Source organism: Martes martes (genome assembly GCF_963455335.1).
Source record: "Martes martes genome assembly, chromosome: 4".
Lineage (NCBI taxonomy): Eukaryota > Metazoa > Chordata > Mammalia > Carnivora > Mustelidae > Martes > Martes martes.
In genome coordinates, this window is record NC_137891.1 from 1,864,438 (window position 1) to 1,881,904 (window position 17,467).

Below are 17,467 nucleotides of genomic sequence, written 5' to 3' on the forward strand. Positions count from 1 at the left end.
GGCGGCATCTGTCCCGCCCTCCGGCCGGGCCCTGATGCAGCTTCCGCCCAGCCGGCCACCAGTGGCCCCAGCTTCCTTTGTCCAGCTGCCCCCTCCCTTCTCATCTGGCTCTGCCTGCTGCCCGCCCTCGCCCATGGGGGAGCCGGGACGTGAACTGGCTGTGGTTGGGTGGGCGGGAGCGGCGTGGAGGAAGCGGCTGGCACAGCCCAGGCACGGGGCACCTGGGGAGCCTGGGGGCGAGCCTGTGGCCCCTCGCTGTCTGCTGGTGCCGGGCGCCCCAGGGGCTCGGGGCGCCGAGTGGCCGGCTGGGCCGGGCGCAAGGCGGCAGGCAGAGGCTGGGCGCTGGCATTTCGTGTTTCTGTTCCCCAAGTTGGGGTGCCTCTCCGTGGCTCGGGCCGTGGGCCACCTCCATCTCCCACACAGCGTGGACATGTGCTCCGGGCACAGCAAAATGGATCGCAAGTCAGACGGGCAGTGGCTGGGAGGTCTTTTCTCCTTCCTTCCTCCATAGACCAGCCATTCGTTGTCCTTCCCGTGCCCGGATGCCGCTGAGGGCAGCCGCCTCGGCCCCTTTGTCCCTTTTCTTCTGCCCTCCTGTGCCGGAGACCTCTTGGGCTGCGAGAGTCCCTAGAGCTACGCACCTGGCCTCCGTCATTTCCTGCTGTCGGTCCTGGTCACTGCGGTGTGCGTGCTGTCCTCCCGTCCTCCCAGAGCCGTGCCGCGCGTCTCCCTTCAAAGCCGGGTGGCCGGCTCCTTCCTGCTTCTGCGCGGACGTGGCTTGAGCTGCTTCCTCAGGGGGCTACCAGACCCGCCCCGTCCGGGTTCCTGCCATGCCCCCCAGGTCCCTGCGCCCTCCTGTCGGAGGCCTCATCACGGGACACTCTGGCTGACTCCCAACTAACATTCATGTCCCCAAGGCCAGGACCAGGCCACCTCATTCACATTGGACACGGTGGACACAGGGTCTGTCTGCCGAGTTGTGCCCCGGCCTCCCAGGAGCCCGCCTGGGCTCCTCGTAGCCCCTCCAGGACAACACGGCCACTCTGGGGCCGCCCTGCAGACGTCTGAGGAGGGTGCTGGGTCCCCGCCTGGGCGAGCCGGTCAAGGCAGACGCCCCCGCAGCCCGCTGCTCTGTTTCCAGACTCCTCTTTCTGGATGACGGTCTCATTGGAATCTTAGAATGAAGCTTTGGTGTGTCAAGATGAATCACGTCTAAAGTTTGGAGGAAAAATGTCGTTTGACACAAAGCAGCCGTTCCTTTTTCCTTCCCCAGAGTCAGCCGCGTCTGAGCCGGCGGATCTCTGGATGGCAGGTGCTGCCCTCGGTCCCGTGCTTCGTCACTGCTGCTGCCCACCTGGTGTGTCGACGTGCAGGGTGAGGACTGACGTGAGCGTTCATGCACGTGCTCGCACACACGCGCTTGCACACACGTGCTCATGCACACACATGCATGTGCAAACGTGCACACACACAACAGCTGAGCCCACGTGTACCCACATGCTGGAGCACATGCACACACACACGCACACCTGAGCGCACACACGCTCATCCGCTGCCCCTCGCTCCCCCCGGGGCCCCTCCGGGCTGCACCGTCCCGTGGCAGGAAGAGGAGGCCTTTCCTAACTACGTAGCTGCTGGGGGCCGGCCCTCGTGGTAAACCCGGATCGCCCTCCCGTCCCGCTCACTGCGTTTCCCTGGAGCCTGGTTGTGTCCCGATGCCACCGTCCTCCCTCTCTCCCCGAGGGAGTCTCTCTGGAACCTTCTGCCACCCCGCCAGCCGGTCACTCTCCCAGCTCCGGCACAGCGTCTGCCCCGGGACCTCGTCTTGCTTCTGCTGCAGGCGGTCCCACCTGACTGCTTCCTGGATCATCTGTGCTGGGTGGAGCACGGCCTGCGTCCTCTCCCGGAAGGACAGGGAAGGGCCCGATCTCTGTCTGGAAGCGTCTTCTGTGCTGCTTGGGGCTGCCGTGGTTTTGGGTGCTGTCTTTGTGGGCCGTGTGCCCTGCAGGGCAGGCCCCTCCCAGCGCTCCGCTCCGTGGCCATGAGCTCTGGGTCTTGCGTCCCCTTCCCTGGGCGTGTTTGTGTCCCCACGGTTGCTGTCCTCCGGATGTGGGAGCACAGTTGGTCCTGGGCTGTTCGTCTTTCCTTCCGCTCCCTCGGTGGCGTCCCCCACGCCGTCCCGGCCCCTTCCCTCTGAGCTCTGCACTTCTGCACCTGCCATGCCCTCGCTCGGAGCCTGGGTGTTTGTTTTCTGGGCGCCGACAGCGGCCTGATGGGTGTTGGGACAGCGTCTCCTGTCTCTCGGGATGGGGGCGAGGGGCTGGGTGACCTGGACTCGTCCTCGGAGGGGCCATGCAGTGAGATCACGGGCACCGGGGTCGCCCTGCTGGATCCCAAGCCCTTCTCTGCCGGCCGCAAGCCGCATGGCCTTGGGTGCCTATCCCTCGTGCCTCAGTGTCCTCGTCTGCACGTGAGGAAGCAGTGGGGCCTCCTTTCAGTCTTTGTGCGGATGGAGTGTGAGCCTGTGTAAGGCGTGTGGGGGTGTGCGGGGCTCCGGGTGCCCGCTGCATGCTTACCCCTTTACGCTGTCCTTCCCGGGACTGCTTTCTCCATGTTGCGTCCCCACGAGTCCCGGGCTCCGTCTCCACATCTGACGTGTTCTCAGGTGTGGCCCAGGCTGTCAGGTGCTGGTGAGCAGGTGGGTGCCTGGGACCCGTGGGAAGGAAAACCACATGCTTTCCCCAGGGGTCCCCAGAGTGTGCAGACTCTGGGCATCCCTGAGGGTCCCCGAGTCCCTGTTGGGTCCGCAGCAGCCCCTGCAGACAGCTCCCCTGTGTGTGGCCAGATTCTGTCCTATGCTCGGAGCAGTGTCGCGTCACAGCTGACCGGAAGCAGGCGTGAGAACCAGCGCGTCTGTCGAGCCGCCGAGAGAGTCACCAAGAATCAGACACTCTGGCTCTTCTCACCGAATGGTTTTATCTGGGAGAACACGGCTCTGTTCTGTAAAGACGTCAGCTTAACGTGTAATGGGCTTCTTGTCACTTTGAAGCAGAGTAATAAATATATCTTAAAAATTTCTTTTTAATTTCTCACGCAGTAAATATTGGCAGATGTTACCCACGTAAGCCATAGCTCTTTGGGGTTCTGGGTGAGTCCTAGCTGTGGGGGGTGCACACTCCCACCGACCCCAGGGACTTGGGCCTGCTTCTCGCCACCCCGGAGCTCACCTGGGTCCGGCTGAGTGGAACTGCGGCTTGCAGGTGCGGAGAGCCCCGGCCGGCCCGCTGGGAGCGCTGTGTGAGCTGCGTGGCGTCGGGAACGTGTGGTCTATCAGGCAGACGCTGGGCGAGTCCGTGTGCTCCCAGTGGCCCCCGTGCAGACACCCAGAAAACCAGTGACCCTGGAGGGCCCCAGGGGCCCTTGTCAGGCTGGAGACGTCCCCCCTCCCCGCCATCCCGGAGCCGCGGTTCCCCGGCGGAGGCGATCCGGTGAGTGGGATGCTGAGCCATCTCCGGCAGGGACGGCTGGAGTCGTGCTCAGGCGCGGAGACAGGCGGTGGTTTCTGAGTGCCCGCCATCAGTGTGCGTCACCTGCTCTGTACGGCCGGCCTGGGGGCAGGTCCTCTCATTACCCTGGCTTTGTGGATGAGGACCCTGAGGCTGGGGACGGTCAGTGTCTCGTCCCAGCTCCGTAGGGACCAAGTGTCAAGGTGGTTTCAGCCCCGGCAGCCTGTCCCTGGCCGTCCTGCTGTCTTGTGTGGCTCAGAAGGACTGAGCTGGAGCTGGAGGGGGCAGGTGGCTCAAGCCCCTGGGTTCTCAGCTCGGTGGGGGGTGGGCTTCTGTAGGGGAGAGCACGGGGCCCTGGGGCTCTGCTTGGGACCACCACAGTCTTTGAGAGGTTATTCCCAGCGCCTGTCCCCACATGGGACAGTGGGACAAGGGGGCACCTTGAAGGGGCTCCGTGGGGCCACTGCCTGGGCCCGGGAGGAGCCCAGCTGAGCTGAGATGTGGGCCTGGGGCCGCCTGGGGTGAGGAGGAAGTGGAGCGGGCTGGTGGGCAGGGCAGGCAGGGGCCCGAGCGCACCCTGAACCTGAGCACTAACTCCTCTCCTCCCTCCCGACCCGGGTTTTGTCTCCTCCAGCTCTGCGGGAAGGCACCGGCCCTGCTCTCCGTGAGAAGATGTCCTACGGATCCGTCGCTGGCAGTGGTGGCCCGGGGAGCCATGGCCCTTTCGGGGGACCCTCCAGACAAGGCTGTCAACCCCTAGGTAATGACAGTGGCTCGCAGTGCTGGCGGCGGGCGGGGGGGGGGGGCAGGTGGCAGTAGGCGGGTCTCTGCTGTCGTGATGGCAGCAGGGGCAGGTGCATTCTTTCTCACTCACGTTGCCTGTGGCTAGGGGTGCGTGACCCCAGCCTTGGCTGGGACGGGGTTGTGAGTGTTGGGCTAGGTCAGCAGCATGGGAGGCTTTTCTGGGTGCGGCTGCCCTGCCGAGGGGGCAGACCTGGTGTCTGCGGTCCTCCCGGCACCAAGCCGGCACTCCTTGGGGGCACCGAGCTGCTCTAGAGGTGCCCGGGGGCTTGGCCGCTGGCAGAGCGGATGGACGGCCTGGCCTGGTCTCCCTAATGACCGTGCGGTGCAGGCCTTAATTTTGCAAATACGGAGGAGGAAACCGAGGCTCGTGGGGCTGGGGAGGCACCACGCTCTGGCACAGGGCAGAGCAGCACTAAGTTGCCTGCGCTCTCCCCAGATGCCCTTGCCCCGAGGGCCGTGTTGGGGGCTTCCTTGCTGTCACTCGGGTCTGTGTCCCGACACCACATCTCGCTGGCTTTGCACGTCTCAGAACTTTGTTTATGGACCCCCAGGATTTGTCTTACTGGCCGTTCGCTGGTTTGGCTCCCGAGTCCCCGATGCCTGAGTCGCTGTTCCCTTCTGTTTTCCTGCTCCCTGGCTGCGTGGCACCCGTTCTGGTCCACGTGTGAGGGCCACTGAGCGTGTGTGGCCCGTGGCAGTGTGGGGGGCTGTTGGCATTGCCTGGGCTGCCCTTGGCGCCCCGGGCTCACCTGCGGAGTGGGGGCCAGTGTTGGAGGGTGAATGTGTGCAGCCCGAGGGCCGGCGTGGTCTCCTCGGGCTTTCATCTACATTTCTGTGGCGACCGCTGGCGTGGACCCATTTGTCCTCCAGCGGACTCTCATTTGCCATCATCTTACTGACTTGCCAGGTTTCCTTACGTGCTCTGGAAGAGAAACCCTTGTCCGCTCGCTCTGTGCCTCTTCAGTTGGCTTCTCGGTGTGGCATCTGCTGGGGAGTGTGCGTTCCTGGGGAGCAGAGTTCTCCTTCGTGGCTCGCTCGAGCGCGCCCATCTCTTCTGACTGGTCTGCGACTCTGTCCGGTGTGATGAATCCTACACGAGATGACCCTGGTGTCTTGTGTACTCTCCTCGGACGCTGATGGGGCTGCTGTCCGTCTGTGGGTCTGTCCTCACCGTCACCGGGCTTTGATCTTTGTTTGTGGGGTGGCGTGCGGGGAGGGCGGAACCATGACCCCATATTTCTCTCTCTCAACCACACGTGGTCCTGGGACTGTTTATTCAAAGTGCCGTCCCCTTTCTACAGACCCGCAGAGTCGGAGCTCTGCGATGAAGGGCGTTTCCGTGTAGGTTCTCCTGGTCAGTTTTTCCCTTCCTGTGCAAAATTCCGCCTTCATTCTCAGAGGTAGGGTTTCTGATGTTTTTCACAGCAAGTGGCTCTACTTGTTTCCCTCGGACACGTCTTGGGTGTTTGGCCCTTTGCTCAGAACACACATTTCAGAATCCCCTCATCAGGCTTGGAGTTTGGGCTGCAGCTGCCGTGCGTCCGCGGCGTGAGCGTGGCGAGGCCCGGCGTCCAAACTGCTCGTGGGCTCCCGGTCCACGAGCACGCGTGTCTCTTTCTCAAATCTTCTGTCATGGTCTTCAGTAAAGTTTTATAACTTTCATTATAAAGACCTTATATATCCTTTATTAAGTTTAACCAAAAAAAGCCACATTTTTTGCTATTAGAAGAGGTACCACTCTGAGCATTACACGTTCCAAATCTTCGTGGCTGGTACACGTATGCGACAATTGGTTTTTTTGAAAAAAGCATAGTCCAGAGATTTTGATTTTTAAGTGCCTTGTTTTTAAACTTCCTAAATATGGACAGTTTCCAACATGGGGAAGCAGATATGATGAGGCAACGGTCCCCAGTGCTGCCCTCTGTACCTCATCCGGAGTCCGTTGTGGCCGGTTCGGCTGCTGTGACCTTGGGCTGCCGTCGTGTCATTCGGTGGCAAGTCCCAGATGCAGCACGCCTCCCATCGACCCGTGCCCTTGCCTCTGCAGGGGAGGGGCTCCGTGTGTGCATAACCGGAGCGTCCCATGCGCCTGGGCATCTCTGAGGGCTTGGTGGCTCCGTGGCGCGTGGTAGGGCCATGGAAGACCGCGTGCAGCAGTCGACTGACCGGCCTTTCAAGTCTCTCTGACGCTCGAGATTCCCCTCCAGCGTTTTGACGTTTGTTTCTCTCTCCATAGAAGTTTATTTCTGGAAGGAACCACAGTTTTCCTGGCGACTGTTATTGGTTTTTGTGTGCTGGCTTTATGTCGTGCCGTTTTGCTGAGCTCCTGTCAACTGTAAGAATTTGGGGACTCTCAGGTATTGTGTTTGGACGGGGTCGTGTGTAAGTAGCAGCATTTCTTTCCTCCCCCAATGTGTCCGTTCTTCTTCCCGCCTTTCTAAGCTGCCTGGAGCCTCTGTGACGCTAGGCGGCATGGTGTTCCTGTCCCATGTGGCGTCTGGAAGAATGGGACTGCACGTTCCTGAAGCGTTTCTGGGGTTTTGCTCTGAAACTGTCCAGGCTTCTAAAACTGTTTTCCTCGCGGAGTGCTGTTTGACTAGCACTTCTCCCGTCGTCAACACCGTCCGGCTCTCTGTTTCTTCTTGGGTCAGTTTTGCTAAACTGTGTTTTCTGAGACACATGTCTGCTTTGCTAAAATGCTTGGATTTATTGAAATTGACTGTGGACAGTAGCTGCTGGTGTCGACGGGGCAGCACTGTGGTGTGGTCACGGGCACGGCCGGGCTCTGCCTGCCCCGCTCTGCTGCTCCTGCCTCAGCACGGGTGGTCACGAGGGTCGAGGGCTGCACACGGCCCACCATTGTGGTGCCGCTGTTCTGTTAACGGTCCCAGTATCCGCATCACATCCTCTGTTTTATTTCTCAAAGGGCTCATTTGTACTTTACCTATTTCCTTTTTTTTATAATCAGCGTTGATTGAGGCTTGGCCGTTTCCTGAGTCTCCCCGAAGGACTGACTTCGGGGTTCTTCCACTGTGTGGTCGCTCTCTGCTCGCACTTGTACCACGTCTTCCTTCTGTCTTTGAGTTGATGCTGTTTTATTTTTCTGATTCTTAAGTTGGATGTTTATTTTACGTCATTCATCTTCAGTTTTTGTTCTTTTGTAGTAGAAACTCTTGAGGATGTAAGTGTGCATCACTGTGTTAGCTGTTAGACGTTCAGAAGCGAGCAGTATTTTTAAGATAAAATTTGGTTGTGTTTTCTTATTTCCACTATGATCTGTTCTTTGACTCAGCAATTGTTTGTTTTTTATTTATTTATTTTACTATTTCTCCCCCCTCAGATTTATTTAGAACGGTAGTTCATTGTTTCCAACCGTGTGTAATTTTTTCTAGTTGTTTCTTAAAACGAGGTCTACTTAATTGCATTTTCGTCAGGAAAGGACCTACGTGGTCCTGACTTGTTGACCGTCGTCGAAGCCTGGCTGTTGCTGGCACCCCACCCTCTCCTCTGCGGGGGGCTGCGGGAAGGCTCTCATGGTTGGGCTGGTGCTCTAGGCAGGACGCTGGGGCCAGGCGGAGACCCCTGTCTGTGCAGGCGCTGCTGCCCTCACCCAGGACCTGCTGCGTACCAAGCACCGCGCGGTACACGCGAGCCTGCAGGTGATTACGCGGAGCTTGGGGTGATCCCTCGGAGTAGGATCATGGCAAAAGCATGGCAAAAAGCCAACTGGCAGATTACTAACACACAAAGAACTCACATGAATCAAAGGAAACCCTAAAAATCTTTCTCCAAATGGGCCAGCCCTGTGAAGAGATAGGAAACCCAGCCGAGCCTGCCCGCGGCCCAGACACACAGACTTGAAGGTGGCCTTGTGCCCGTGGAGCCGGTTCGCTCCAGAGGAGAGGGCGCGGGGGTCGGCTGCTCCCAGACCCTGCCGCCGCCCCTCCCCTGGCCGGGCCCTGCTTCCTCCTGTGCCACTAGGATGTCATCAAGGCGGCGTGGGCCGAGAACGCGGGAGTGCGGTCACCACTGTGCTGAGGGAGGCGGCTGTGACGTGGGCGTCAGCTAGAGCTGTAGAAGGTGGCTGGGTGCCTTGTGCACACGTCCGGACACGGTGACAGGTGCGCGGAATGAAGGAAAGTGAAGCAGTGTCTGCAGTGTCTGATTGTGCGAGACCCCCCCGCTGCCGTGGTCACAGTGTCCACCTCTGCAAACGGTCTTTATCGTTTCTTTCTAATTGTCTGTGTTTGAACTTTCTCCCGTAACTGTGCGTATTCTAATAATCAGAAATGTTGCCTTAGGCTCCCCACCCCAAAGTTTAAGGGTCATGTGATTCTGGAGGGTGGACCGGACCGGCCCCTTCACAGGTGTCTGGACCACATGGAGTAACCAGGAGGAGGTGGTCAGGGCCTGGGCTTCCGTGACCGGATGCCAGCATGGGGAGGTCGTCGCGTGGTGATGTGGGCAGTGACATGGGCCACCGCCAGCTGGTCCCCTTTCTCTCTGCTCCCCACAGGAGGGGCTCTGGGGGCTCCGAAGCAGATGGTGACCCTGGTCACCACGTGCCTGGACAGCTGTGCCTCTTCTCACTGGTCTAGGCAAGTTCCTGGGCCTGTAGGAGAGCCTGGCGGCGGCTGTCTGGGGAAAGGACCCATCCCACAGGCTCCCCGCCAAGCCCTTTGGGAAGAGGGACAAGTGACAGGATTTGCCCTGATTTGCCCTGTTGGGAGATGGTCCCTGTCCTGGAGGCTCATGGTCAGACCCTCAGACCCACAGAGACATCTGGACGGAGGGCCTCGGCCATGGCCTCTCTCTCACGGGCTGTGACTGTCCAGGTCCGTGCCTGCCTCCCCGGATGTCTAGGAGAGCTCTTGTTGTCGGAGTCAGAAACCCACTGTGCTGTAGTTGGCTGTGGCGTGGGGACCTCCCTCCCCAATAAGCTGGCCGCCGCCCAGCCCTTCCTTCTCCCCCAGGTTTGGCCGGGAGCCCCGTGGGCTGCCTGTGCACTTTGGGTCCCTGCTGTCTGCAGGCAGAGGATGGCCGAGATGGCCTTTTGAGGCCTCTCCCACCAGAGGTGGGGTCCAGGGGGGATCACTCACGGCAGCCCTTCTGTCCCTGTTGTGCAGTGCATGAGCTGGATGGGTGTCCGTTGCTCTCCATTCTCTTGGGAGATGCGAGTCCAAGGTTTTTTCCGAGAAGGAGCTGCCTCGGGAGCTGGGTGCTGGGGCCGGCCGGGACAGGCCGTGTCCCCTGGGCTTCAGGGCAGCTGTGGGCGTGCTCGGACAGCTCAGCCGTGACCTCCTAGAGCTTGCTTCGTGGAAACTGCCCTTCAGAGAGCTCCAGAGCAAACAAGGTCGCACAGATGGCCCGGGGCCACAGGCTGAAAGGCCCGTCTTTCCAGGTGGTGAGAGGTGTGTCTTATGGTTGACAAATTTTGGCAAAACGGGTTTAGGACGTGTTTCTGAATCAGTGAGAATGTCCTTGGGGTCCGACCCTGTGTGGGCTGTTCGGGGGTGCGCGTGGGGAGGAGGCCAACTGGTGCCGGCCCCACTGCCCCTCAGCCCTGCAGCCAGGAAGGACGAGTTTTTGTTTGTACTTTCACTCTCCTTGTGCCCTGGAACGATGTTTTATGAACAGGATGGTGCGCGGTGATTTCACATCGTCACCAAAATCCCAACGTCCTCACCCCCGGGTTTTGTATGTCTTTGTCACTGATGGGTGACGCCCGTGGAAGGCTTGGTCTGGCCTGCGGGCCACACCTACAGACCTGCTCTCGGTGGTTTTGTCCTTGTCTGGCCTTTCAGAATGATCACGGTTTACAGACGGGGAACATTTAAAGTCCTGGATTTGCCGCTGGTCTTCAGACAAAGTGGCTGTTGCATAAGGTGTGGCCATCTGGGAGGGTTTCTTGGAAGAGGTTGGCCTGAGTGGAGCTTCTCAGCATGGATACTTGGAGGGCTCAGGGCACCTGCTGTCCTGGGTGGGGCCTTGCTTTGCCCCCAGCACCCTGAGCTGCTCTGTGGGCAGGCGGGGTGTAACTGTGATGTCCCTTGCTGTCCGTAGAGTGCGCCACATGTTGGACTGAGTACGGAATCCGCCATTTCCCCTGCCCGTCGCCAGAGAGCAGCCCGCAGGACCCCTGCGTGGGCAAGGACGGGGAAGGTGATCTGGGGTCGGCGGGCACACCCAGAGGCCCAAGGGCCAGGAAGCGAGGTACTTCCACTTGGGTGCTGGATCTGGGGGGGACCTGGGAAAGGCCACCTGGAGATGCCAGGTGCTGGGGGCAGGGCTGGCCGGCGGGAGCTGGGTGTGTCAGGTGGGGGGGGTGCAGGCATGTGGAGCAGAGGGCAGGCTGCAGCACGGATTCTGGGTGGCCCGCCCCTCACCCCCACTCACCTTCCCCTCCCCCAAGGGTGGCAGACAGCGTGATGTGGCTGGGCCGGAGGTGGGAGGGCTGTCGTGTGACGGCTGGTGCTTGTAAGGGCCCCCTGGGCTCCAGGGAGGAGGCTCAGCCTGTGGGGCGAGTTCACGTGGCCCCTTCACTCCAGAGCCCGGCTGCTGCTCGCAGGGGGACGGGGTAAGGGAGCGTCAGGGTCCTTGACATGTGCATTAGGGAGGGGAGGGCGTGTGGGCCTCTGAGGAGGTGGCCTTTCACTTTGATAGGGGCCTGGGGGAGACAGGCTGCCCTCTGAGTGCTCCCCAGGGACTCACACGTCCCTCTGCCCTCAGGGGCTCTCAGTGTCAGGGACTCGCTCTTTCCTTGCATCTGGGAGACCCATGGTCTCATGGGGGCTGCCTCTTCTGCCCTTATAGAGGGTCCCTCTGCCCCCTGGTAGGCACAGGCTGGCTGCTGAAGAGGCCCCCCAGTGGGCACAGGCCTGCAGGCTGGGCACTGTGTGCCTGCCCAGCCCAGGGACCCCCAGGAGCGCAGGAGAGGGGGGCTGTGGGGGCACAGAGGGAGTGGAGGCCACGGCCACGGCGACCTGCCTGCCCTCCTGCTCCTGTCGTCCACTTGCTGTGCGCTCACGGCTTGGCAGGAAGGTGGATCGTGCCCGAGGCAGTGTCAGGGCTGGGACTCGGACGCGGGCCTCTGGACACCCCGCAGGGAGGGGGTGGTACTGGGTGCAGGCAGCCATGCCTGAAGCCGAAGCCACAGAGGAGGAGGCGGCGCCCTGGGAGCCACGGCTGCCACCCCCACCAGCCCCTGGCCTTAAACACCCACCTTTTGGTGCCTTTCCAGGGCCAGGGGTCACCCCTGAGGGCAGTGGGACGCCGGAGCCTCCCTCGCCACCCGCCGGCGGCCCGAGGAAGGACTCCGCCGGCGGCGTCCACAGCCGGCTGGCGGGGCCCAGTGCCACGCGGGCCAAGAAGAGGAAGCCCAACTTCTGCCCGCAGGAGACGGAGGTCCTGGTGTCCAAGGTCAGCAAGCACCACCAGCTGCTGTTCGGCACGGGGCTGCTGAAGGCCGAGCCGGCCCGTCGGTACCGCGTGTGGAGCCGCATCCTGCAGGCCGTGAACGCGCTGGGCTACTGCCGCCGCGACCTCGTGGACCTCAAACACAAGTGGCGGGACCTGCGCGCCGTCGTGCGGCGCAAACTGGCTGAGCTCCGGCGCGCGGCCGTCGGCCCTGGGGGGCCCCAGGCCCTGGCCCTCACGCCCGTGGAGCAGGCGGTGGCCAAGACCTTCTCCTGCCAGGCCCTGTGCCCCGAGGACTTCGGCCTGGAGACGCCCCGAGGTGAGTCCCTCGCCCGCGCCGGCCGGCGGGCAGGAAGCAGAGACCCGCCGGGGCTGCCCACGTCCCCCCGCCCAGGGGCTTTCCGCCGCCGCTCCTGGGGCGGTTCCTGCTCCTTCGCGCCCACACTGGCGTGGCCGCGCGGGGACACAGAGGCGCGGCGGCTGCGCTTGCCTCCCCCGGGCTTTGCCTCTGCCCGCTTGCGCCCGGCTGTGGGGTGGGGACTCGGGCGCCCACAAGACGCGGATGTCTGTTTCCTGCCTCTGGACCGGCACCTGCGGAAAGAAACGCGTTTTCTCGTGCGGTCCCGCTACGCACTCACACCTGAGACACGAGCTTTCCAAGGCCGCGGCCCCCGCCGCGTCCTCCACGCCCCGCCCCAGCCCGGCTCCTGCCCTGTCCGCGCCGTGAGTGACCAGGTGGCAGAGCTGTGGTCTGGAGGGCCGGGCTCTGTTGCTGGCTTAACCTGCGGGACGCGCCTCTGCCCAGGCTGGGCCGGCCCTGCGGTGTCAGGACGGGCATGTGGGTGGCTGGGGGCAGGTCACCTGGAGCCCGTGAGGTCCTTCGGTGGCTGTTTTCCAGGGAGAGTTGCTCTGCGGGCCGTGACTTCTCTTAGTCCGGCACGGTGGGTCAGGGGGGTCGGCGGACGTTAGCCCGGCGTCTGATTGCCCAGCGGGCCGGGTCCCGACGGGTGCCTGCCGCACGGACGTGCGCAGTCCCTTTGGGGCCCACGGGGCACAGAGATGCGTGGGGGTGGCTGCAGCCACGGGCAGGGAGGGGGGAGGATGGAGGCTGAGCCCAGATCTGGCAGTTAGGGCCGGGGAGGGAGGTGGGCCTGTCTTTTGTGCGTGCTTCCTCAGTCGTAAGTGGGTGCGGCGGTAGGTTCTGAGGACCCTTTCTCCCTCCTCACCTTGTCTTTGACTTTGAACCAGGGCTGGAAAATACACCCGGAGCGTCAAGAACAAAGCAGGAGCAAGTCCCCAGCTCCTGGCTCCCATGGCTTTGCGATTGCTTTCCAGACGTTTCCTCTTCCTAGAGGTCCTGGAGGGTCAGCCTGCCCTCGCAGGGGAGCGGCCGTCGACTGTCGTTTCGGGAGCTGTTGAGCGCCATGGGGTGCTCCCTCTTATGGGCCCTGGCACTTGTGCTGCTGCTCACTGGGGACCCCCTGCAGCCTGCCCTCACGTGGATCGGGCCCTACACTCCCCAGGCAACAGCGCCCGTGCACTGGGGTGCTGGGGCGCTGGGGTGCTGGGTTTCGCCCAGGCCTGTCTGCTCCGCAGCTGAGAGGTCCCCCGACTTCCCTTGCTCATCCCATGTCTGGGGCTCTGTATCGCACTCGGCCTTCTCCTGCCCAGCCCGAGCCGACGCCCAGCCCTTCCGCCAGCCGTTTGTCACACCTGGGAGCCGCCGCAGTGGGGCAGAGCCTGCTGTCCGCTCGGTGCATGCGGCAGGGCAGGTGGGGGCAGTGTTGGGTTCCCAGGGGGTCTCTGAGCTCCTACCCCCTCCTCCGGCATCACTGGGGGGGCTGCTGCGGCAGCTGCCTGGGGGCCTGGGAGAGGGAGGGCGGGGGGCTGGAGCTGCCGCGGAGCCGGGCCCCTTGGCCCATGGAAGGCTTTGGCAAGTGTGCGCCGGCGGCCTCAGGTCCCCTTCCTGCCGCGGGCAGATGGTGCTGCGCACCTGCCCAGAGATGCCCGTGGGCCAGGAACCCTGATTTGGTGGTTCAGCCGCATCCCGTCATCTCTGCTCACAGTAGAAGCAGAGGGCAGGGAAGAGGACTCCTGGAGAAAAGCCGGATAAGTTCTGCCGATTTTACTTTTTCTATTTTACTTTATCCACACCGCAGGTGGGGCCTGGGACCTGGCTTCATGGAGAGGAGCTCGAGAGCATGCGGCGCGTCCACGTGTGAGGCGTGCCCGGGACGCATCCCCACCGGTCCCCCCCCACCGGTCCCCTCGGGGTGGAGTTTAGCGAGGGACCCCCTCGCCTTGCCTGCCCCGGCCCAGGGCAGCTGCTGGCTTGTTTTGTGCCGCCACAGGGTGGGCCTCTGTGGCCCCGCGGGCACGTGGACTCCAGTGTCGGGGTCCGGCGGCGTGTCCTCTCGTCGCTCAGGATTGGGCATCTCCCAGTTTGTGTCCGGTCGCCTCGACGCACAGTTCCGTGGTTGGCGGCTTTTGGCTGAGTGAAGGTCTGCGATCGCTCATCTCTGCCGCGGCAGACGCTGTCACTCTCAGGGGCTTGGGCAGACAGTGCTTCACTGTCTCCGAAATCATCAGACTGGTTTCTGGAGCGGCTGTCTTGCTCTGTCCCCACGGCAGCCCCACATGCTCTTGCGTGGGTGTGACTTCGGCCGGTGCCCAGCGGTGCGGGTGGGGGTGTCCCTGTGGCCGCAGCCCGCCTGTCCCTGGTGGGGACGCCCGTGCGCTCGTGGGCTGCGCGTGCGTCTCCCCTGCGGTGGTCGGCGCTCGCCCCGGGCTCGGGCCTGCTCCCGCCCCGTCCTGGCTCCTGGGTTCCGGGGTCGCGGGACAGCAGCTGCGTTAAAGACCGTCTGGCGGGCTCTGTGCTGCCTTGGCTTCCCTTGATGGTCTTTTTGAAGCTCTTCAGGTTTTGATGTTATCAATGTTTTCTTTTGGGCTTTCTGCTCTTTGTACCGCACATACAAAGTTCTTGCCTGCTACAAAGTCCACAGAAGTATTGTTTTTTGAAGGTTTTTTTTCTTTTGGAGACTTTATTTATTCTTTTGACGGTGGGGGAGAGCACGGGTGGGGGGCGGGGCCGATGAAGAAGCAGACTCCGGCCGAGCAGGGAGCCCGACTCGGGGCTCGCTCCCGGGACCCTGAGGTCACAGGCCGAGCTGAAGGCAGACGCTTGACTGACTGAGCCACCCGGGCGCCCCGTGTTTTGAAGTTTTAGCTTTTGTGTCTGACTGACGCGTGCGGAGTTGATTGTGAGTTTTGTTGCTTTGGGACTGGGGATCGGCGGACATCCAGCTGTCAGCCGCCGTTGCTTGAAAAGACCGAGTCACCTTGACACTTCATGACGCCCCCGGGAGGTCGACCTGTTCCTGGCGATCTGGGTCCCTGCTTCTCGCAATGCCAGGCCGCCTTGCCTGTCAGTAACCGCAGAGCAGGTCTTGGGGCAGGCGGGGAATTCGTTTCTCCGCCTCTGTTTTCTGAGAGAATTTGTGTAGAATTGATACATTCTCCCCTTAACTCTTTGGCAGAATTCACCAGGGAAGCCTCTGAGCCGGTATTTTCATTGTGGGAAGCTCAGAAACTAGTTTCTTCAGTGTCACAGCATCACGTGATTGCTACAGTGTCACAATATCACGTGTCATGTGTCACAATATCATGTGTCATGTGTCACAGTGTCGTGTGTTAGTGTCACCGTATCACGTGTTATGTGTCGCATCACATGTCATGTGTCACAGTGTCGCGTGTTACGTGTTGAGTGCTGCCCGGCCTTCTGCTGCGTCTGATAAGACCTTTGTTCATGGGTGTTTTCATGGAACTTGCCCACTGCATCACCGTGACGTTCGCCGCGAGCTCTCGTCCGCGGGACTCCCCGCGCGGTGCCGGCGTGCCTGTCCGGTCGGCACGGAGGATGCCTCTCCCACTGCTGACATTTCTAATTGTGTTTTCTCTGTTTCGTACTTGACTGGTTTGACTGCACGTCTGTCAATTGTATTGACTGTTTCAAAGGACCAGATTTCGATTCCGTCAATCTTCTCTGTTTGTCCAACGTTGAGTTAATTGATTTTTGCTCATCTTCGTTATCTCCATCCTTTTCCTCACTCTGGGGTTAATGTGCTTCTGTTGGGTCACTGACTGGAGCCCTTTTTCTTCCGTAATGTGAGTGTTTTTTGCTGTAAGTTTTCCTCTCCGTGTTGCTTTACTTAAATGGTTTTACACATACTATGTTTTCGTTCATTCATTTAAAATATTTTCTGATTCCTTTGTAATTTTTTCTCTAACGAATGGTTGTTCGGCGCATGTTAAGTTTTCAAATAAGTGTTTCTGTTCCCAGATGTGTGTCTGTCTGACTTCTAGTTTAATTCTGTTGTGTTTGGAGACTCTGTCATGTGATGTCAGCCGCTGTGTTATCTGAAATACAGCGTATCCTGGTGTACGTACCGCGCGTTTGACGAGAGTGTATCTGGCTTCTGTTGGGTGGAGCGTCCTATAGATGTCACTCAGGTCCAGTCGATCGACGGTGTTGCTCAAGTCTTGGTCTCCTCATGGATTTTCCGTCTGCCACCCCGCTTGGCGGCCGCAGGGGTGACGACTGTCACTGGAACTGCGGATTTGTCTGTTCCTCCGTTCAGTCCCGTCCGACTCTGGTTCAGACATTCTCACGCTGCGGTGTTGGGACCGTGCCCGCCTGGGACTGGTGTGTCGTCTTCATCAGCTGACCCCTTTGTCGCCGTGAAAACGTTCCTTTGTCTCTGCTCATGCACGTGGTTCTGAATTCTCCATGCTGGCATTGCCGCTCCAGCTTTCTCAGGATTACGGTCTTACAAAATGCATTTTCCAGTCCTCCGACTTCGGCTTACGTCTCGTTGTACGTATAAAGTGCTTTTCCTGTGCTCCGTGTCCGTGGCGTTTGCTCTTGACCCCATCTCACCACCTCTGCCTCGACCGGAGCCGCTGCCTCGGTGCCGTCCGCGGGGACTTTGCTGATGATGGGTTCCGTGGTCTGCACCCTGCAGCGTGGCCGCCAGCGGCCACACGTGGACTGCACTCGATCGCGAGCATGAAGCCAGTGTGCCGCTGTCTTGGTGTTTGCTCTCCGGATCGCCCGTTTCTTCTCCTTTCTTGCTCCGGTAGCGTTTTGGAGGAACCGCGTGTCTATTCCGTGTGGCCCCCGCTCGTGGCTCATCAGCGATACCTGCCCGCTCTGTGTTTTAGTGGCTGCTTCGGAGTCTGGCGTCCGCCTGAGCTGCTGCCTGCGTGTGCCTCAGGTCCCGCTCGGTCACTTTGCGTGTGATGCGGGAGGCTCACGCGGCCGACCCCTGCCGCCCTTCGGGACGGCGTCTTGTTCCTGCCCTCACCTTAGTAATCCGTGTTCTCTGAGATACGTCCCAAAGAGACCAGGTGTTTTTCTTCGTTGCCCTTACGCCCGCCCTCCCACGTAGACCCCGTTTCCTTTTACCATTTCTTTTGACCCGAGGGATTTTGTTTAACGCTTCCTGGGCTGCACATCTGGCTGGGACGGAGTCTCTCAGCCTTTTTGTCTAAAAGAAGTCTTTTTCTTCTTCTGTTTTTGGAATATATTTCCTCTGGGTATAAAATTCTGGTTGAAAGATTTTTTCCCCTTCTTTTGGCACTTTGCCCTGTCGCCGTGGCGTGTTTGGGCGAAGCGCTCCCCGTGTCTTGGTCTGTGGCGCGTGCATGGTCCTCCGGCCCCTTCGGAAGTGTCCTCGTCACCA

The 17,467-nt window shown here is 60.9% G+C and overlaps 1 protein-coding gene across 8 annotated transcripts in view; it reads left to right on the forward strand.

The window, feature by feature from the left end:
• Positions 1 to 17,467, forward strand: part of TSNARE1 (t-SNARE domain containing 1) — a 90,153-nt gene that overhangs the window by 26,411 nt on the left and 46,275 nt on the right. For 2 of the 8 annotated variants that reach the window (XM_080803050.1, XM_080803052.1), the window contains exons 2-6: positions 1,274 to 1,374; positions 1,604 to 3,488; positions 4,141 to 4,266; positions 10,374 to 10,523; positions 11,551 to 12,045. In XM_080803050.1, the coding sequence (XP_080659176.1) occupies positions 4,179 to 4,266; positions 10,374 to 10,523; positions 11,551 to 12,045 (733 nt within the window). In that variant the 5' untranslated portion in view covers positions 1,274 to 1,374; positions 1,604 to 3,488; positions 4,141 to 4,178. Of the gene's footprint in view, positions 1 to 1,273; positions 3,489 to 4,140; positions 4,267 to 9,507; positions 9,722 to 10,373; positions 10,524 to 11,550; positions 12,046 to 17,467 lie in introns of those variants that run through there. The other 6 variants (XM_080803057.1, XM_080803054.1, XM_080803051.1 and 3 more) reach the window with 5 other exon arrangements.